Raw genomic sequence first — 14,557 nt, 5'->3', positions numbered from 1 at the left:
CTTGTCTCTGACCAATTTCTGTGGATGCACCACAGAATGCGTCTGATCCGAATGCACCCACTGCCTGGTTGGGCAACCGCTCTACTCCATGACTACATGGAACTGCAGAGTTATGAACGCAGCCCTGTCCATCACACACACCAGCCTCCCTCCATTGATTCCACCTATACTTCACGCTGCCTCGGGAAAGCACCTGGTATAATCAAGAAACACTCGCAAGCCAGTACATTCTATTTTCTCTCATTGGGCAGAAAATAGAAAACTTGAAAGAATGTACTACCAGATTCAAGAACAGCTTCTTCCCTGGTGTTATCAGACACTTCAGTGGATCTTTCTTGCGCTGAGAAGGATTCCTTTTGATCTTCCTATCTACCTTGTCGCAGTTCTTCCATTTTCTTTTGTACGCACTTTCGTTCTCTGTAGCTATAACACTATATTCTGCAGCTTATTTTCTTACTCTTTTGTGCTGCATGACAATAGACAATAGGTGCAGGAGTAGGCCATTCAGCCCTTCGAGCCAGCACCGCCATTCAATGCGATCATGGCTGATCACTCTCAATCAGTACCCCGTTCCTGCCTTCTCCCCATACCCCCTCACTCCGCTATCCTTAAGAGCTCTATCCAGCTCTCTCTTGAAAGCATCCAACGAACTGGCCTCCACTGCCTTCTGAGGCAGAGAATTCCACACCTTCACCACTCTCTGACTGAAAAAGTTCTTCCTCATCTCCGTTCTAAATGGCCTACCCCTTATTCTTAAACTGTGGCCCCTTGTTCTGGACTCCCCCAACATTGGGAACATGTTTCCTGCCTCTAATGTGTCCAATCCCCTAATTATCTTGTATGTTTCAATAAGATCCCCCCTCATCCTTCTAAATTCCAGTGTATACAAGCCTAATTGCTCCAGCCTTTCGACATACGACAGTCCCGCCATTCCGTTATGTACGATATGATCTGCCGAGATAACATGCAAAACAAAGTTTTTCATTGTATTTCGGTGCACGTGACAATAATAAACCCCTACCAGTGATAACACCAAACAGTTTCAAAGTTGTATTTATTTAGAAAAATTCTACAGGCGGTCTTATATTGATCAACAATTCGCCTGCCAAACTTCAGTGGAAGTGGGTTAGGTTGCACACAGAGCAGGTCTTGATTTACATGCACAAGCCAATGTGTTGGTGGTGTTAAAACAACTGTTTACAGCTCACTTCTAAGCGTTAGTGAGCTTACTTTGGCTCAAGCGAATGCTGCACTTTAATTTCAGATCCAGCTGTGGGTCGGGGACTCTAACTTTTCCCACCGTCCTTGCGTGTACAATTATTCAACAAGGACCAGCACTCATTGCGAGACAAGGGGGGGGGATTCTTTGACTCCAGCTCCACAAACGAACTGCCCACGGGAATCAAAACTATTCAGGCTGGTATTTTAAGGTCAGATCTGCAATGATTGCTTCAGTTGCAAAGGTCTTCAACATTAAGCTTAACCAAACACAAGTGACCAAATAACTGCACTCTCAGAAATCACGATATCGCTCTTGCGACTGGTCCCAGAATCAAACGTGGCGCAGAGGACTGGATTCTCACCTCCTATTGGAGAAGGTCATGAGTTTCAGACCCGTACCAAAGACTTGAGCCTATAATCCAAGAAGACTCTGGAATGGAGTAATGAGACATTGTTGTTTTGCAAGAGACCTCTCCATAAAACCTTCAACTGATGCCAAGCAGTTCCAGTACAGATGAAATGCTGGCATCCACCCGACAAATTGTTGAAGTATGCCCAGTTCATTCCAGGCAGAACAAATCCAATCTGGCTAGTTATCACCCAATCAGTCTGCCCTCAAAGTGGTAGAAGCAGTCACCAACAGTTCTATTGAGTGGCACTTACTCACAAAATAGTGTTTGGTAATCTGGAAAGCATTACACGAGGAGGTGGTGGTAACACACACACTCACAACATTTAAAATGTATCTGGGCAAGCTATTGAGTCGCCAAGGCATCGAAGGCTACAGATCATATGCTGATAATGGGATTAGAATGTGACTTTTGCACAGGCACATGGATGTGCAAGGAGTGGACAGATGTGATTCTTATGCAGGCTGATGCGAGTAGTTTACATTGGCATCGTGTTTAGCACAGACAATGTGGGCTGAGTTACCTCCAGCATTGTAGGTCTATCAAAAGAAGATAGTTGTGATTGTCAAAGTCAATTGTCCCAGTCCCAGAGCTATCTTGACTCACTTATATCAATAATCTTCCATCCGTCATAAGATTGGAATTAGGGATATTCCTTGATAATTGCATAACGTGTCAATTTAATTTACATCTCCTCACCCCAAATGAAACAGCAAACAGAGAAAAAAGTGGGGAAAACAGAGGAAACATTCAGACATGAGCAAATAACATTTGGGGCAACAAGTTCCAGACAACAGCTATCTCCAGAGAAGAGAATCTAACTACCTATCCTTGATAGTCAATGGCATTACCATCACCAAGAGTTCCACCATCAATAACCGAGTGATCAATGTTGACCTTCTGGCAGAAATAAATGATCCTTTTAGCTTCAGTAATTTGTGACTTAATTGCTGATTCCCTTCAAATAAAATTTAATGAAAGATTTTTACGCCGTTTGGATCAGACAGTACCGGCGTGTGCCAACAATAAATGCTAGAAATTGTGTTTTTCTAAAAAATTATATCTGCATGTGTGGGCTTGAATTTGAGCCCCACTAATGCAATGCAAATTTGGAACCACTTAAATAAAAACAAATTGTCAACAGAGGCTTTGTGTGTGAGAACACATATTTGCCTGAAGTGTTTGGGAGCAGCAGTTATTTTTCCAAAACCCTCCAATGTTTCTTCCTGCGCCTGCTCACCACATTGACGTCTGCTGGCATCTGTGTATCCTAGACACCTCCTCGCGCCTCTCCCAAAGGGCTGTTCTTCACGCATGAACCTGGGAGATACATTCCATCACAGGGAGAACCGTGCCATTCTCAGCCGGTGCAATGACCACGGCCAGTGCAAGAGGGTTGACTGGGAAGACAATTGATTTGACTGACATTGAAGAGTGACTTAGTTGATTTTGTAAACTGACCTCGGCCAGCAGTAGAGAAACCCAGGGTATTGTTTCTATGCAAGGCCGAAGATGGGGCAATGAAACCACCGTGTCATAGGAAAGATGTTGTCAAGCTGGAAAGGGTACAGAGAAGATTTACGAGGATGTTGCCAGGACTCGAGGGTCTGAGCTGTAGGGAGAGGTTGAGGAGGCTGCGACTTCTATTCCTAAGAGCGCAGGAGAATGAGGGGTGATCTTATGGAGGAGTATAAGATCATGAAAGGAATAGATCGGATAGATGCACAGAATCTCCTGCCCAGAGTAGGGGAAATCGAAGTTGAGGGGACATAGGTTTAAGGTGATTTAATAGGTATCTGAGGAGTAACTTTTTCATACAAAGGGCGGTGGGTGTATGGAACGAGCTACCAGAGGAGCTAGTTGAGGCAGGGACTATCGCAATGTTTTAGACAGATCCATGGATAGGACAGGTTTGGAGGGATATGGGCCAGACGCAGGCAGGTGGGACTAATGTAGATGGGACATGTTGGCCAGTATGGGCAAGTTGGGCTGAAGGGCCTGCTTCCACACTGTGTCACTCTATGACTCTGGTCGAGTCTGTATTACCAGTCTGGATGCCAATTAATTTTAGCGTTGATGATGACATCAGGTAACACAGCATAAACAGATTAAACTTTCTTATTCCTGATATTTATGATCTGGAGTGAGCTATCAGAAAGACTGGAGGAAGCAAATATTGAGAGTCATAAGAGTGAAGCAGGCCATTCCACCCAGGGAGTCCACACTGATTAACAAGCGCCCAATTGCACTAATTGTATACTGATCCCTTTTTCCTCAGAACATATTCCCATCAATTTCCCTGCAGATTATACCACTAATGTTAAATCGAGAGGCAAATAACGTATCAACACACACAAACCTCTTCGGATCGTTCACCTTGTTGTGGTGAAGAGGCTTGCGTGCCCCCATGATTCCGAGACCGATGCCGTCGGAAGCACTAGCTTCTGGTAGGACCACCCATGGTGGTAAGGTCGAGGGTGAGGGTCCAGACTAAGAAGGATCCAACCTACAAGACCTCAACGGCGGACAAAGTTATCTTGAACTCAACGGCTGTGAAGGCGGATGAAGGCTGCAACAGATCTATCAGCTCCAATCGTCTTGGTTCCATTGCCATTGGAATTAGTTGATTGATTTGTGGTGGACCGTGTGCTTCTTGGAGTGCAACATCAAGTACACATTAAATAAACACACGCACAGGCATCTTCGTTCTGACATCGGAACGTAGACCATTATCCTTGACCTCGAGGGATAGCCACGGCAACAACACAGAAAATACATAGAAAATAGAACAGTACAGCACAGGAACACATCCCTTGACCCACAATGTCCGTGCCAAATTTCATCTGCCTGCACTTGATCCATATCCCTCTATACCCTGCATATCCATGTGCCTATCTAAAAGCCTCTTGAACACCACCACCATCACCACTACTGTTGTCAGCACATTCCCACCGCCCTCTGTGGCCATAAAAACCATTTACCCCTCTCACCTCAAAGCTATATCCTCTTGTTCTTGATATTTGCACCTTTTGAAAAAGGTTCTGACTGCTTACCCCATATTATCACGGGAAGAACATGCCAACTCATCAGTGACTCCATTGGAGTAAGGATTGAAGCTGGATCGCTGGAGTGATGAGACAGCAGCTTAACTGGTTACGCCACCGTGCCAACTAGCCTCAGAATGCCTGCTCACAATCGCCCAATGTTTGAATTGCCTCCGCCTAGGGTACACATCACTGCGAGCTCATCCCTCAAAGCTGGCCAACGCTTGCCTTGGATGCAATGGGGCAAAGGGTCTTTAGCCAGAGGGTGGTGAATCTGTGGAATTCATCACAGGGGAGGCACAGTGGCACAGCGCTGGAGTTGCTGCCTTACAGTGCCAGAGACCTGGGTTCAAACCTGACTATGGGTGCTGTCTGCACAGAGTTTGTACGTACTCCCTGTGAGTGGGTTTTCTTCCACACTCCAAAGACATACAGGCTTGTAAATTAATTTGGCTTTGGTAAAAACTGTATATTGTCTCTAGTGCGTAAGATAGTGCTGCCAGTGTGTGGGGGTCGCTGGTCGGCACAGGCTCAGTAGACCGAAGGGCCTGTTTCTGCGCTGTGCCTCTAAACTAAACTAAGACGCTATGGAGGCCAAGACATTGGATATATTTAAGGCCAAGATTGGTAGGTTCTTGATTAGGAATGGTGTCAAAGGTTACGGGGAAAAGGCAGGAAAATAGGGTTGAGAGGGAAAAATAGATTGGCCATAATTGAATGGTGGAGTAGAGTCAATGGGCTATATGGCCTAATTATGCTCCATCTTATGGTCTTAGGGCAAATGTGACTGTTCCAATGTCTTCTAGCAAGAGATGCAAGAATGACTGCTTCACTGCAGAGCAGCAAGTACAGCATTATTTTGCTAGGCTGTACGGAAAAAGTACTAACTGGGATGAATTGGCCAACTCTTTCAGAAAGTTAGCACAGGCACAATGGGCCAAATTGTTGCCTTCTGCTCTCAATGATTCCAAGAGTTCCGTCACTGGCTGATTAGTCCACGTGTTCTACTCTTCGACAAATTGTAGTTCTCAAACCTTTTACAGGAATAATGGCACAATTATCGTCAACAATATCAGCCATTAGTATCTGAAGTGCATCTGTAGACTCTGTTGTCATAAAACCTGAGTAAAACCACTTGTAAAATTAACTGGCATCTTATGGAAAGAATAACAATACCGCTCCTCCAGTGGTTTCTCAGCCTTCAAACACAATTGAGATTCAGAGCACTGTCAGGAACTGTTGCCCCGTGGTAAGTGATATCATCTGGAATTTAAATTAAACCCCTCATCTTGCAACGACTACATTTAATTTACGAACATTACTCTTACTATGCTCCGATCCTCCCTGGAGCCTGGAAAAATAACAAAACTTGGAAAGGATTGATGCAGGCCTGTCACGGGGCGGTGGAACGAAGACTTTTTATAAGGCCCACAGAGTTCATCTCGTTCCTTACATTTTACTCGTTTTTGAGATGTCGGCCCTCATGTGTACCATGACCCAGTGGATAAACACAAAAATGCTGGAGTAACTCAGCGGGACAGGCAGCATCTCTGGAGAGAAGGAATGGGTGACGTTTCGGGTCGAGACCCTTCTTCAGACGAGTGTCTAGTGTCTTAATGGAGCCTTAGTATTGAGGATGTAGCGCTGAGCTATTTTTTTCCAAAGGGTTCATTTGTAGCGCTCGGTTCCGAACATCTGTTGCTCTGGTGACAAGCAGCTGGTCTGCTCTGTAGGGAGGCTCCACAACAATCTCATCTTGCCGGCAAGATCCCAGTCTTGAGAACAAACGGCCCCTCTTCGGACCAAGGGTCACGGGAGGAGTAGTGGAGGTGCGTTTTCAACTTTCCCCTCTCCGGCCGGAGGTTCGATGAGTTCAGTTGTGTCCGGGGGAAACTACTCTCTCAGCTGCTTTTCATACAAAGCCAGGAAAAAATGAGATATAAACCCACGGGACTGTGGTATCAGCTGCCTTAAACATTTGACCTTTGACCTTTGACCTTGCAATGTAGCATGCAATGGTTATTCAAAATGTGATTACATTTAAATATTAATTATCCGGTCAACACACACATTGAAAGTCATGCCAAGAAATCAGACGGAGCCTGTTTAGTTGCACACACCACTGGGTCCCATGGAAGGAAATACACACACCAAAATGGGTAAGGCTTGTATACACTGGAATTTAGAAGGATGAGAGGGGATCTTATCGAGAACATATAAGATTATTAAGGGGTTGGACACGTTAGAGGCAGGAAACATGTTCCCAATGTTGGGGGAGTCCAGAACAAGGGGCCACAGTTTAAGAATAAGGGGTAGGCCATTTAGAACGGAGATGAGGAAAAACGTTTTCAGTCAGAGAGTTGTAAATCTGTGGAATTCTCTGCCTCAGAAGGCAGTGGAGGCCAATTCTCTGAATGCATTCAACAGAGCACTAGATAGAGCTCTTAAGGATAGCGGAGTCAGGGGGTATGGGGGAGAAGGCAGGAACGGGGTACATTGAGAATGATCAGCCATGATCACATTGAATGGTGGTGCTGGCTCGAAGGGCCGAATGGCCCACTCCTGCACCTATTGTCTATTGTCTAAGACTGTTCTTTGAAAGCCAGAAGTTCTGACGTTGTACGTCAGAAGTGTTTTTTAACTTCTGCTTTTTTCTACTTCAGTAGAAGTGGTTCCATCTTCAACTGCATTTTCCCTGATGGAAGCTAGATGATCAGCCCGCTCTCTCCACTTTGTTGACACAAGGGTGGCACAGCTGGTAGAACCGCTGCCTCACAGCGCCGGGGACGTGGGTTCTGTCCCGACCTCGGGTGCTGTCTGCGTGGAGATTGCACATTCTCCCTTTGCTCCGGGTGCTCCGGTTTCCTCCCACATCTCAAAGATATGCAGGTTTGCAGGTCCTCTGTAAATTGCCCCGAGTGTGTAAGGAGTGAATGCGAAAGTGGGATAACATAGAACTAGTGTGAGCGAGTGGCCGATGGTCGGTGTGGACTCGGTGGCCTGAAGGGCCTGTTTCCATGCTGTATCTCTAAACTACACTAAGCAGTTCATGTAGATGGTCTTCAAAAGCCACAGAGCTGGTGCCTAAAATACTGGCATGAAGATGCTGGCTAACATAGACACCACAAATATCTGTGTGTGTGTGTGTGTGTGGGCACCATCTGTACTCCAGCTAACTCCAGAGATGACAGCAACATGCATTGAGGTGCAGAAACTAAAGGCTGCAGGCATTGAATGGCCAAAGACTAATGACATTATAATGATCATTGCATGATCATTGTCAAAAATTGCAGCAGGACCTTGATCGGTAGGATGGGTCTTGATGGGTTGGTCAAAATGGCTTTTGGCACATTGGCCTTAATCTGTCAGAGTACTGAGTATAATTGAGAGGTTATTTTGCAGTTGAATAAGACGTCGGTGTGGCCGTATTTAGAATATTGTTTTCAGTTCTGGGCACCATGTTATAGGAAAGATGTTGTTAAGTTGGAAAGGGCGCAGAGCAGATTTACAAGGATGTTGCCAGGACTCGAGGGTCTGAGCTATAGGAAGAGGTTGAGCAGGCTTGGGCTCTATTCCCTGGAGCGCAGGAGGATGAGGGGTGATCTTATAGAGATGTGTAAAATCATGAGAGGAATAGATTGGGTGGACAAGCAGTCTCTTGCGCAGTGTGGGAGAATTGAGAACTAGAGAGCATAGGTTTAAGGTGAAGGGAGAAAGATATTATAGGAATCTGAGGGGCAACTTTTTCACGCAAAGAGTGGTGGGTGTACGGAACCAGCTGCTGGAGGAGTTGAGGCGGGTCTATTGCAACGTTTAAAAAGCAATTAGGTCCATGGTTTGGAGTGATATGGGCTAAATGCAGGCAGGTGGGACTAGTGTAGACAGGACATGTTGGTCAGTGTGAGCAAAGAGGGCCGAATGGCCTGTTTCCACACTGTATGGTTCTATCAGAATGGAGAACTTGTAATTAATATCTGAACGGTAATTTTACGAGTTGGGATACTTGTCTTCTTTGATACAATTTTTCTCCTGATTATGGAAGTCCAATTTTGGGTGGTATTTTATGAGTTCAGTTTAGTTTATTGTCACATGCACCGAGGTACAGTGACAAGCTTTTTGTTGTGTGCTAAGCAGTCAGCCGAAAGACTATACATGAATACAATCAATCCATTCACAGTGTATAGATACATGATAAGGGAATAATACGTAGTGCAAGGTAATGCTAGCAAATTCCGATCAAGGATAGTCCGAGGGTCACCAAAGAGGTAGATAGTAGTTCGGCACTGCTCTCTGGTTGTGGTAGGATGATTCAGTTGTCTGATAACAACTGGGAAGAAACTGTCCCTGAATCTGCTGGTGTGCGTTTTCACACTTCTATACCTTTTGCCTGATGGGAGAGGGGAGAAGATGGAGTAGCCAGGGTGCGACTCGTCCTTGATTATGCTGCTGGCCTTGCCGAGGCAGCGTGAGGTATAAATGGAGTCAGTAGAAGGAAGGTTGGTTTATGTGATGGTCTGGGCTACGTCCACAATTCACTGCAATTTCTTACGGTCCTGGATGGAGCTGTTCCCAAACCAAGCTGTGATGCATCCTGATAACATGCTTTCTATGGTACACCTGTAGAAGTTGGTGAGAGTTGTAGGGGACATGCTAAACTTCCTAAGCCTTCTAAGGAAGTGGAGGCGTTGGTGTGCCTTCTTGGTCGTTACTTCAATATGGGTGGTCCAGGAGAAGTTGTTGGTGATATTGGCTCCGAGGAATTTGATGTTTTCGACCATCTCTACTTCAGCACCATTAATCACACCAGGGTTTGCTTCAATTGAGTCAATGATGCAGGGTCAAATATGAGATTGGACAGTTTCACTTTCAAGGAGCTCCAGACATTGATCCCAAAATCCCTGTCTATGAATGGCGTTAAGGGTCATACCTTTAATTGTATACTTTCTACTTAATGCAGCACCCCACGCTTGCTCAGATTAAACCCCATCTGCGATTTCTCTGCCCATTTCCTAGCTGATCAATATCCCGCTTTATACATTGACAGCCTTCCTCACTGTCGCACCTCAACTAATTTGGGCAAATTCTCTAAACCTACTCGCCAACCCATCTACATTTACGTCCAGTTTGCTTATAGACATCACCAACAACATAGGTCCCAGCACATATCTCTGCGGAATTCCTCTGGACATAGGGATGCAGCCAGAATAATAATCTTTCACCCAATTCCATTAGTTCGCTAGTTCTGAATCCAAAAGAGTTAGCAGTCACCGTGGTTCCCATGCATCTTAATCTTCTGGATCAGCCGAGCACGAGGGACTTTATCAAATGTGTAGGAGGGGAATGCAGATGCTGGTTTACACTGAAGATAGACACAAAAGAGCCCTCTCCCCAACTTTCAGTCTGAAGATGGGTCTTGACCCGAAACGTCACCTATTCCTTTTCTCCAGATATGCTGCCTGACCCGCTGAGTTACTCCAGCATTTTGTGTCTAACTTCAGACTTTGTCAAATGCCTGACTAAAATCCCTGCAGACATCGACCGCCCTTCCTTCAACAGGTAGTATAAGAAAATAACTGCAGATGCTGGTACAAATCGAAGGTATTTATTCACAAAATGCTGGAGTAACTCAGCAGGTCAGGCAGCATCTCAGGAGAGAAGGAATGGGAGACGTTTCGGGTCTCGACCCGAAACGTCTCCCATTCCTTCTCTCCTGAGATGCTGCCTGACCTGCTGAGTTACTCCAGCATTTTGTGAATAAAGCCCTTCCTTCAACGATCATCTTTGTCACCTCATCAGAGAACGTAATCACATTGAGACGTGACCTGCCGTGGAAAAAACAAACATGCTGACAGTCCATAACGAGCCCACCCTCTTCCAAATGTGAGTAAACCCTATCCCGCTGAATCCTCTCCAATACCTTCCCTACAACTGATGGGTGGCTCACCGGCCAATAATTTCCTGGATTGGCTCTACTTCCCTTTTTAAACAAAGGAACAACATTGCCTACTCTCCAGTGCTCGAAGTCCTCACCTGAGGCTAGAGAAGATGCAAAGAACCTTGTCACTCTGACATGACCACTGATGTGCTTCACTGCGGGGAACATCCGTTTTAGGTTGCACGGAACCGAATAAAAAGCACGGTGTAATATTATTTCCAGGTTAAGGTGGCCCATAGCTACATAATCTAAATCCAACAGGAACTAGTCTGATTACCTGCACGAGTGTTAGGTGGGGGTGAGGCACCAAACTGTGTGCGTTGTGGTCAGCTATCAAGAATATTTCAGGTGAGGACTCAGGCTGTGTTTGGATTTTGCTTTTATATTCTAGTCTTCTAAATTGAGGGGCAAGTGATAGAGTTTAATGCCCTTCCGACCACTGATTTGCACTAATTCTACCTTTGATATTCTCCCCGCACTCTCGTCAACCCCCTCCCGATTCTACCACTCACCTACACACTGGGGCCAATTTGCAGTGGCCAAACTTTCCCTTGGAACGTAAGAGGAAAGCAGAACACCCGACCGACCGGTATGAAACACAAAACAAAATCACTGGGAGAGTGTGCAATCTCTGCACAGACAGGCCCGGAGGTCAGGATTGAACCGGGTGCCCGGAGTGGTGAGTCGCTGTTAGCTTTGCCATTGCATCATTACTTAAACCTTGGGATTGAATCACTCCCCCTCTTCGGAGGTACCTTCTGTCATCAGTGTTGCATCCCAGGGTCAGTACCAATGTACACATGGGAGCCCGCTCATCAACACAACATAAACCCAGCCTCAATAAACATCACCCGTGGCCCCAGTGCAAATTTATTTTCTCATCTCTTACTTCCAGCCAAGATATTCCTTCAATACCAAATTAGGATTTTCTTCGACGTTGAACTCTATGTGCAGGCATGCAAATAAAGTACAGTCAGTCTGAATGGATATTTAAATTTCACCCATGTAGTGCCACTGAATGAGAAGAGTTACAGAGCATGGGACCAGGCCCCTCAGTCATACTCGCCCATGCCGACCAACATGCCCCATCTGAGCCAGTCCAGTCTGCCCGCGTTTGGTCCGTATCCTTCTAAACCATGTCCTTCTGAACTTTCCATCCGTGTACCTGTCCAAGTGTCCTTTAAATGCTGTGATCGTACCTGCCTCAACAACCTCCACTAGTAGCTCATTCCACCACTCTCTGAGAAATTCATCTTTCTAAAAAGAAATGTCGCAGCCAGTGTTTTATACCTATTTTCAAAATTGCAATTTTAGCTGTCATCCCCTTATCTAAGTTTCTCTCCTCGTTTTACAAAGGTGATGGTACACAGCAACGTACCATTGCACAGTCCACTGTAGTAGTTAGTCCACTGCACTACCTGGGAACTGGCCGCTTACAGAACTGAACCTTCTTCACGAGCATTCATACGCAATACGACCCTGTGGGCTATTTAGCTTCGAAGGGTAGCAACAATGGCCTGAACTGTGTACCTAACCTGAAGTCCCCCTAAATTCATTTCTGGATGAGCTTACTGAATAGTGACGATGAAAGGAAGCTGTATAAATATTGCGACATTGGCAGCCTCAGGACCTCCCAGGGCTTTACAGCGAATTAAGTAATTTTTGAAGTGAAGTCACTTTTTTAAAGTAGGAAATTAGGATTAAGAACGCTACTGTTTGTTTTCTGCCTCCCCAGCCTGAGGGTATTACCATAGTTTGTAGCAGTCTGGCCACTGATCGGTTTAATTAACTCATCACAAACCAGCGATCTGATTTGGCCAAGTCCTGATTGACACAGTTTAGTTTAACACATTTACTCACTCTTTCTCTACAAGGCCCTTTTTGCCAGAGTCTCCCTGGCTGTCAGTCCCTACCCCACGGTTCCCCTGGAGGGGAAGCTTCCATCCAAGGGAGAGATAAGCTTATCCATGCACCATAGATAACGTTCCCAGCAAGGGAACTGGGAGTGCATCCCCACTGCCAGCACCGTGCTCTGCAAAAAGATCTGGATTGTCTGGAATCTGCAACTGACCAAGAACTGGAAGCCTGTGGCTCCTACTAGTGACACGGTGTGGTTTCAGACTGAGCTCCACACATTCTGCACAACACACATCCCCTAAACAAAAATTGAAAGACAGAGAGCAGGTCTGTGCGCCGTGGCTTGCCCGAGCAGTCCACCGAGGGAGAAATATGAAAGAAACAAACCAGAAAAATGTGCAAAATCCTGTATTAGTCAGAGTTCTTTAGCTTAGCTTGTAAATAGCAGGTCTGACTGTGAGCAGCTGCTGGCTCTTTTCACTAAACACACTCTAAGGAGTTCGTAGTGATCTAGTTCTCCTCCTAGGCATTATTTCCATGCTCACGTAGCTTACAGGCAGTTGACAAGAACGTTAACCCTACTTTTATGGAAGTTACTTTCAAACTCTGACCAGTCAGCTGCATGAGTACCAGTTGGTCTGGGACAACTCAGTGGAGCCAGTTGTAAACAGTGCATCATTTCGCACAGCACAAAGTGCATCATTTCGGAAATTAGCCCACGGGGTGGAGTCACCTGTACCTGCAACAGGTTTTGCTATTATTAGGGAATGCTGTGTTTGAATTCCAAACCACAGTATTATACAAATGTCTATCCAAAGCATTGGATGTGTGCACCTCTATTCTGGAATAGCTCTATTTTTGTTAAGATTGATGATAACATGCCGTAAATTAAACTCTCCACAAAATTGCAACTTCAAAGTAAATGTTACTAAAACCTGACACGATAGTTTTAAATCAGGTTCGTTTTCTCCAGCCTACCTATTGCCAGAGATCATTTTCTCCGGTTTTGAAGGATTGGAGGGAATTTTACTGTGGAAAGTAAAGGCTGCAGATTAATTGAAACCAAAATAGACACGCACGCACACGCACACACACACAACACACACACACACACACACACACAACACACACACACACACAACACACACACACGTGGCAAGGAACTTCAGGAAGATTGCTCCCATTTCCGGAGACTGACACACGCCTGTCAAAAAAGGGTTAACACCGGCAAGGATAGCTGCACTCTTTCAAAAGTGACTTCCTTTGGGAAAGTCAGAGCCCTGAACAGCAGCGGGCTTCCTGATCCCCGAGATAAAGTGGATGAAATAGAAAGAAGGTTTAACAGTACTCACTGTCCACGGGGTTGATGTATTCAGTGATGTGTGCTGGACCTTCTGTTCCGCTCGTCTGCATGAGGATGTCACCATAAGGGCTTCGATGAGCTGCCATGAGGGTCATCTGATGGTAGTACTCAGCTGGATTAGCTCCTGGTGGAGGGGGAGGCAGGCCAAACAGACATCGGTCCTTCAAGTGCTCGTGAGGAACTGCGGGACAGAAAAAAACAAGATACCCGTTCCTAAAGTTGTAGGAAGCTTTTTGCGATTTTTTTCCCTCCTCTTCTGCACTGACGTCAGGCAGTCAGCCCTCTGCTACCCAGATGGAAGCGATCGCTGCAGCTCAGTGACGGTAGTTTGGGCGTGTTTTTGTGTGGAAAGGAGCTGATCGAGCTGGGGCCTCCACATTCCAGAGTTTCCTCAAACTCATAAACAAAACCTGACTGCACCAAATGACTTCGGCAACGAAGAGGGGAGAGGGAGAGAGAGAGTGAGAGAGAGAGAAAAAGTCAATGAAAGAGCAGAGATGGAACTGCTCGGAATCGTGGCAACTCCACGACTAGTGTCAACAAGGGGGTCTTTAATCGGCAACGTTAATACAAGCACGTGTAGGAAAGAACTGGTTTAAATCGTAGATAAGACACTAAAATGCTGGAGCAACTCAGCGGGACAGCAGCATCTCTGGAGCGAAGGAATGGGTGACGTTTCGGGTCGAGACCCCTCTTCAGACTGATTATAATACAATATAATATAATA

The 14,557-nt window shown here is 45.7% G+C and overlaps 1 protein-coding gene across 1 annotated transcript in view; it reads right to left on the bottom strand.

Annotated features, from left to right (window-relative positions):
* The window catches only part of gli2a (GLI family zinc finger 2a), a 425,818-nt gene that overhangs the window by 90,736 nt on the left and 320,525 nt on the right, over nucleotides 1-14,557 (bottom strand). The window contains exon 7 of the mRNA XM_078403330.1: nucleotides 13,820-14,011. Coding sequence (XP_078259456.1) covers nucleotides 13,820-14,011 — 192 coding nt within the window. The remainder of the gene's footprint in view (nucleotides 1-13,819; nucleotides 14,012-14,557) is intronic.

This window comes from Rhinoraja longicauda, chromosome 8, assembly GCF_053455715.1.
Source record: "Rhinoraja longicauda isolate Sanriku21f chromosome 8, sRhiLon1.1, whole genome shotgun sequence".
Taxonomy (NCBI): Eukaryota; Metazoa; Chordata; class Chondrichthyes; order Rajiformes; family Arhynchobatidae; genus Rhinoraja; species Rhinoraja longicauda.
Note: the sequence above shows the minus strand (reverse complement) of the source record. Positions and strands in the feature narration are given on the sequence as shown.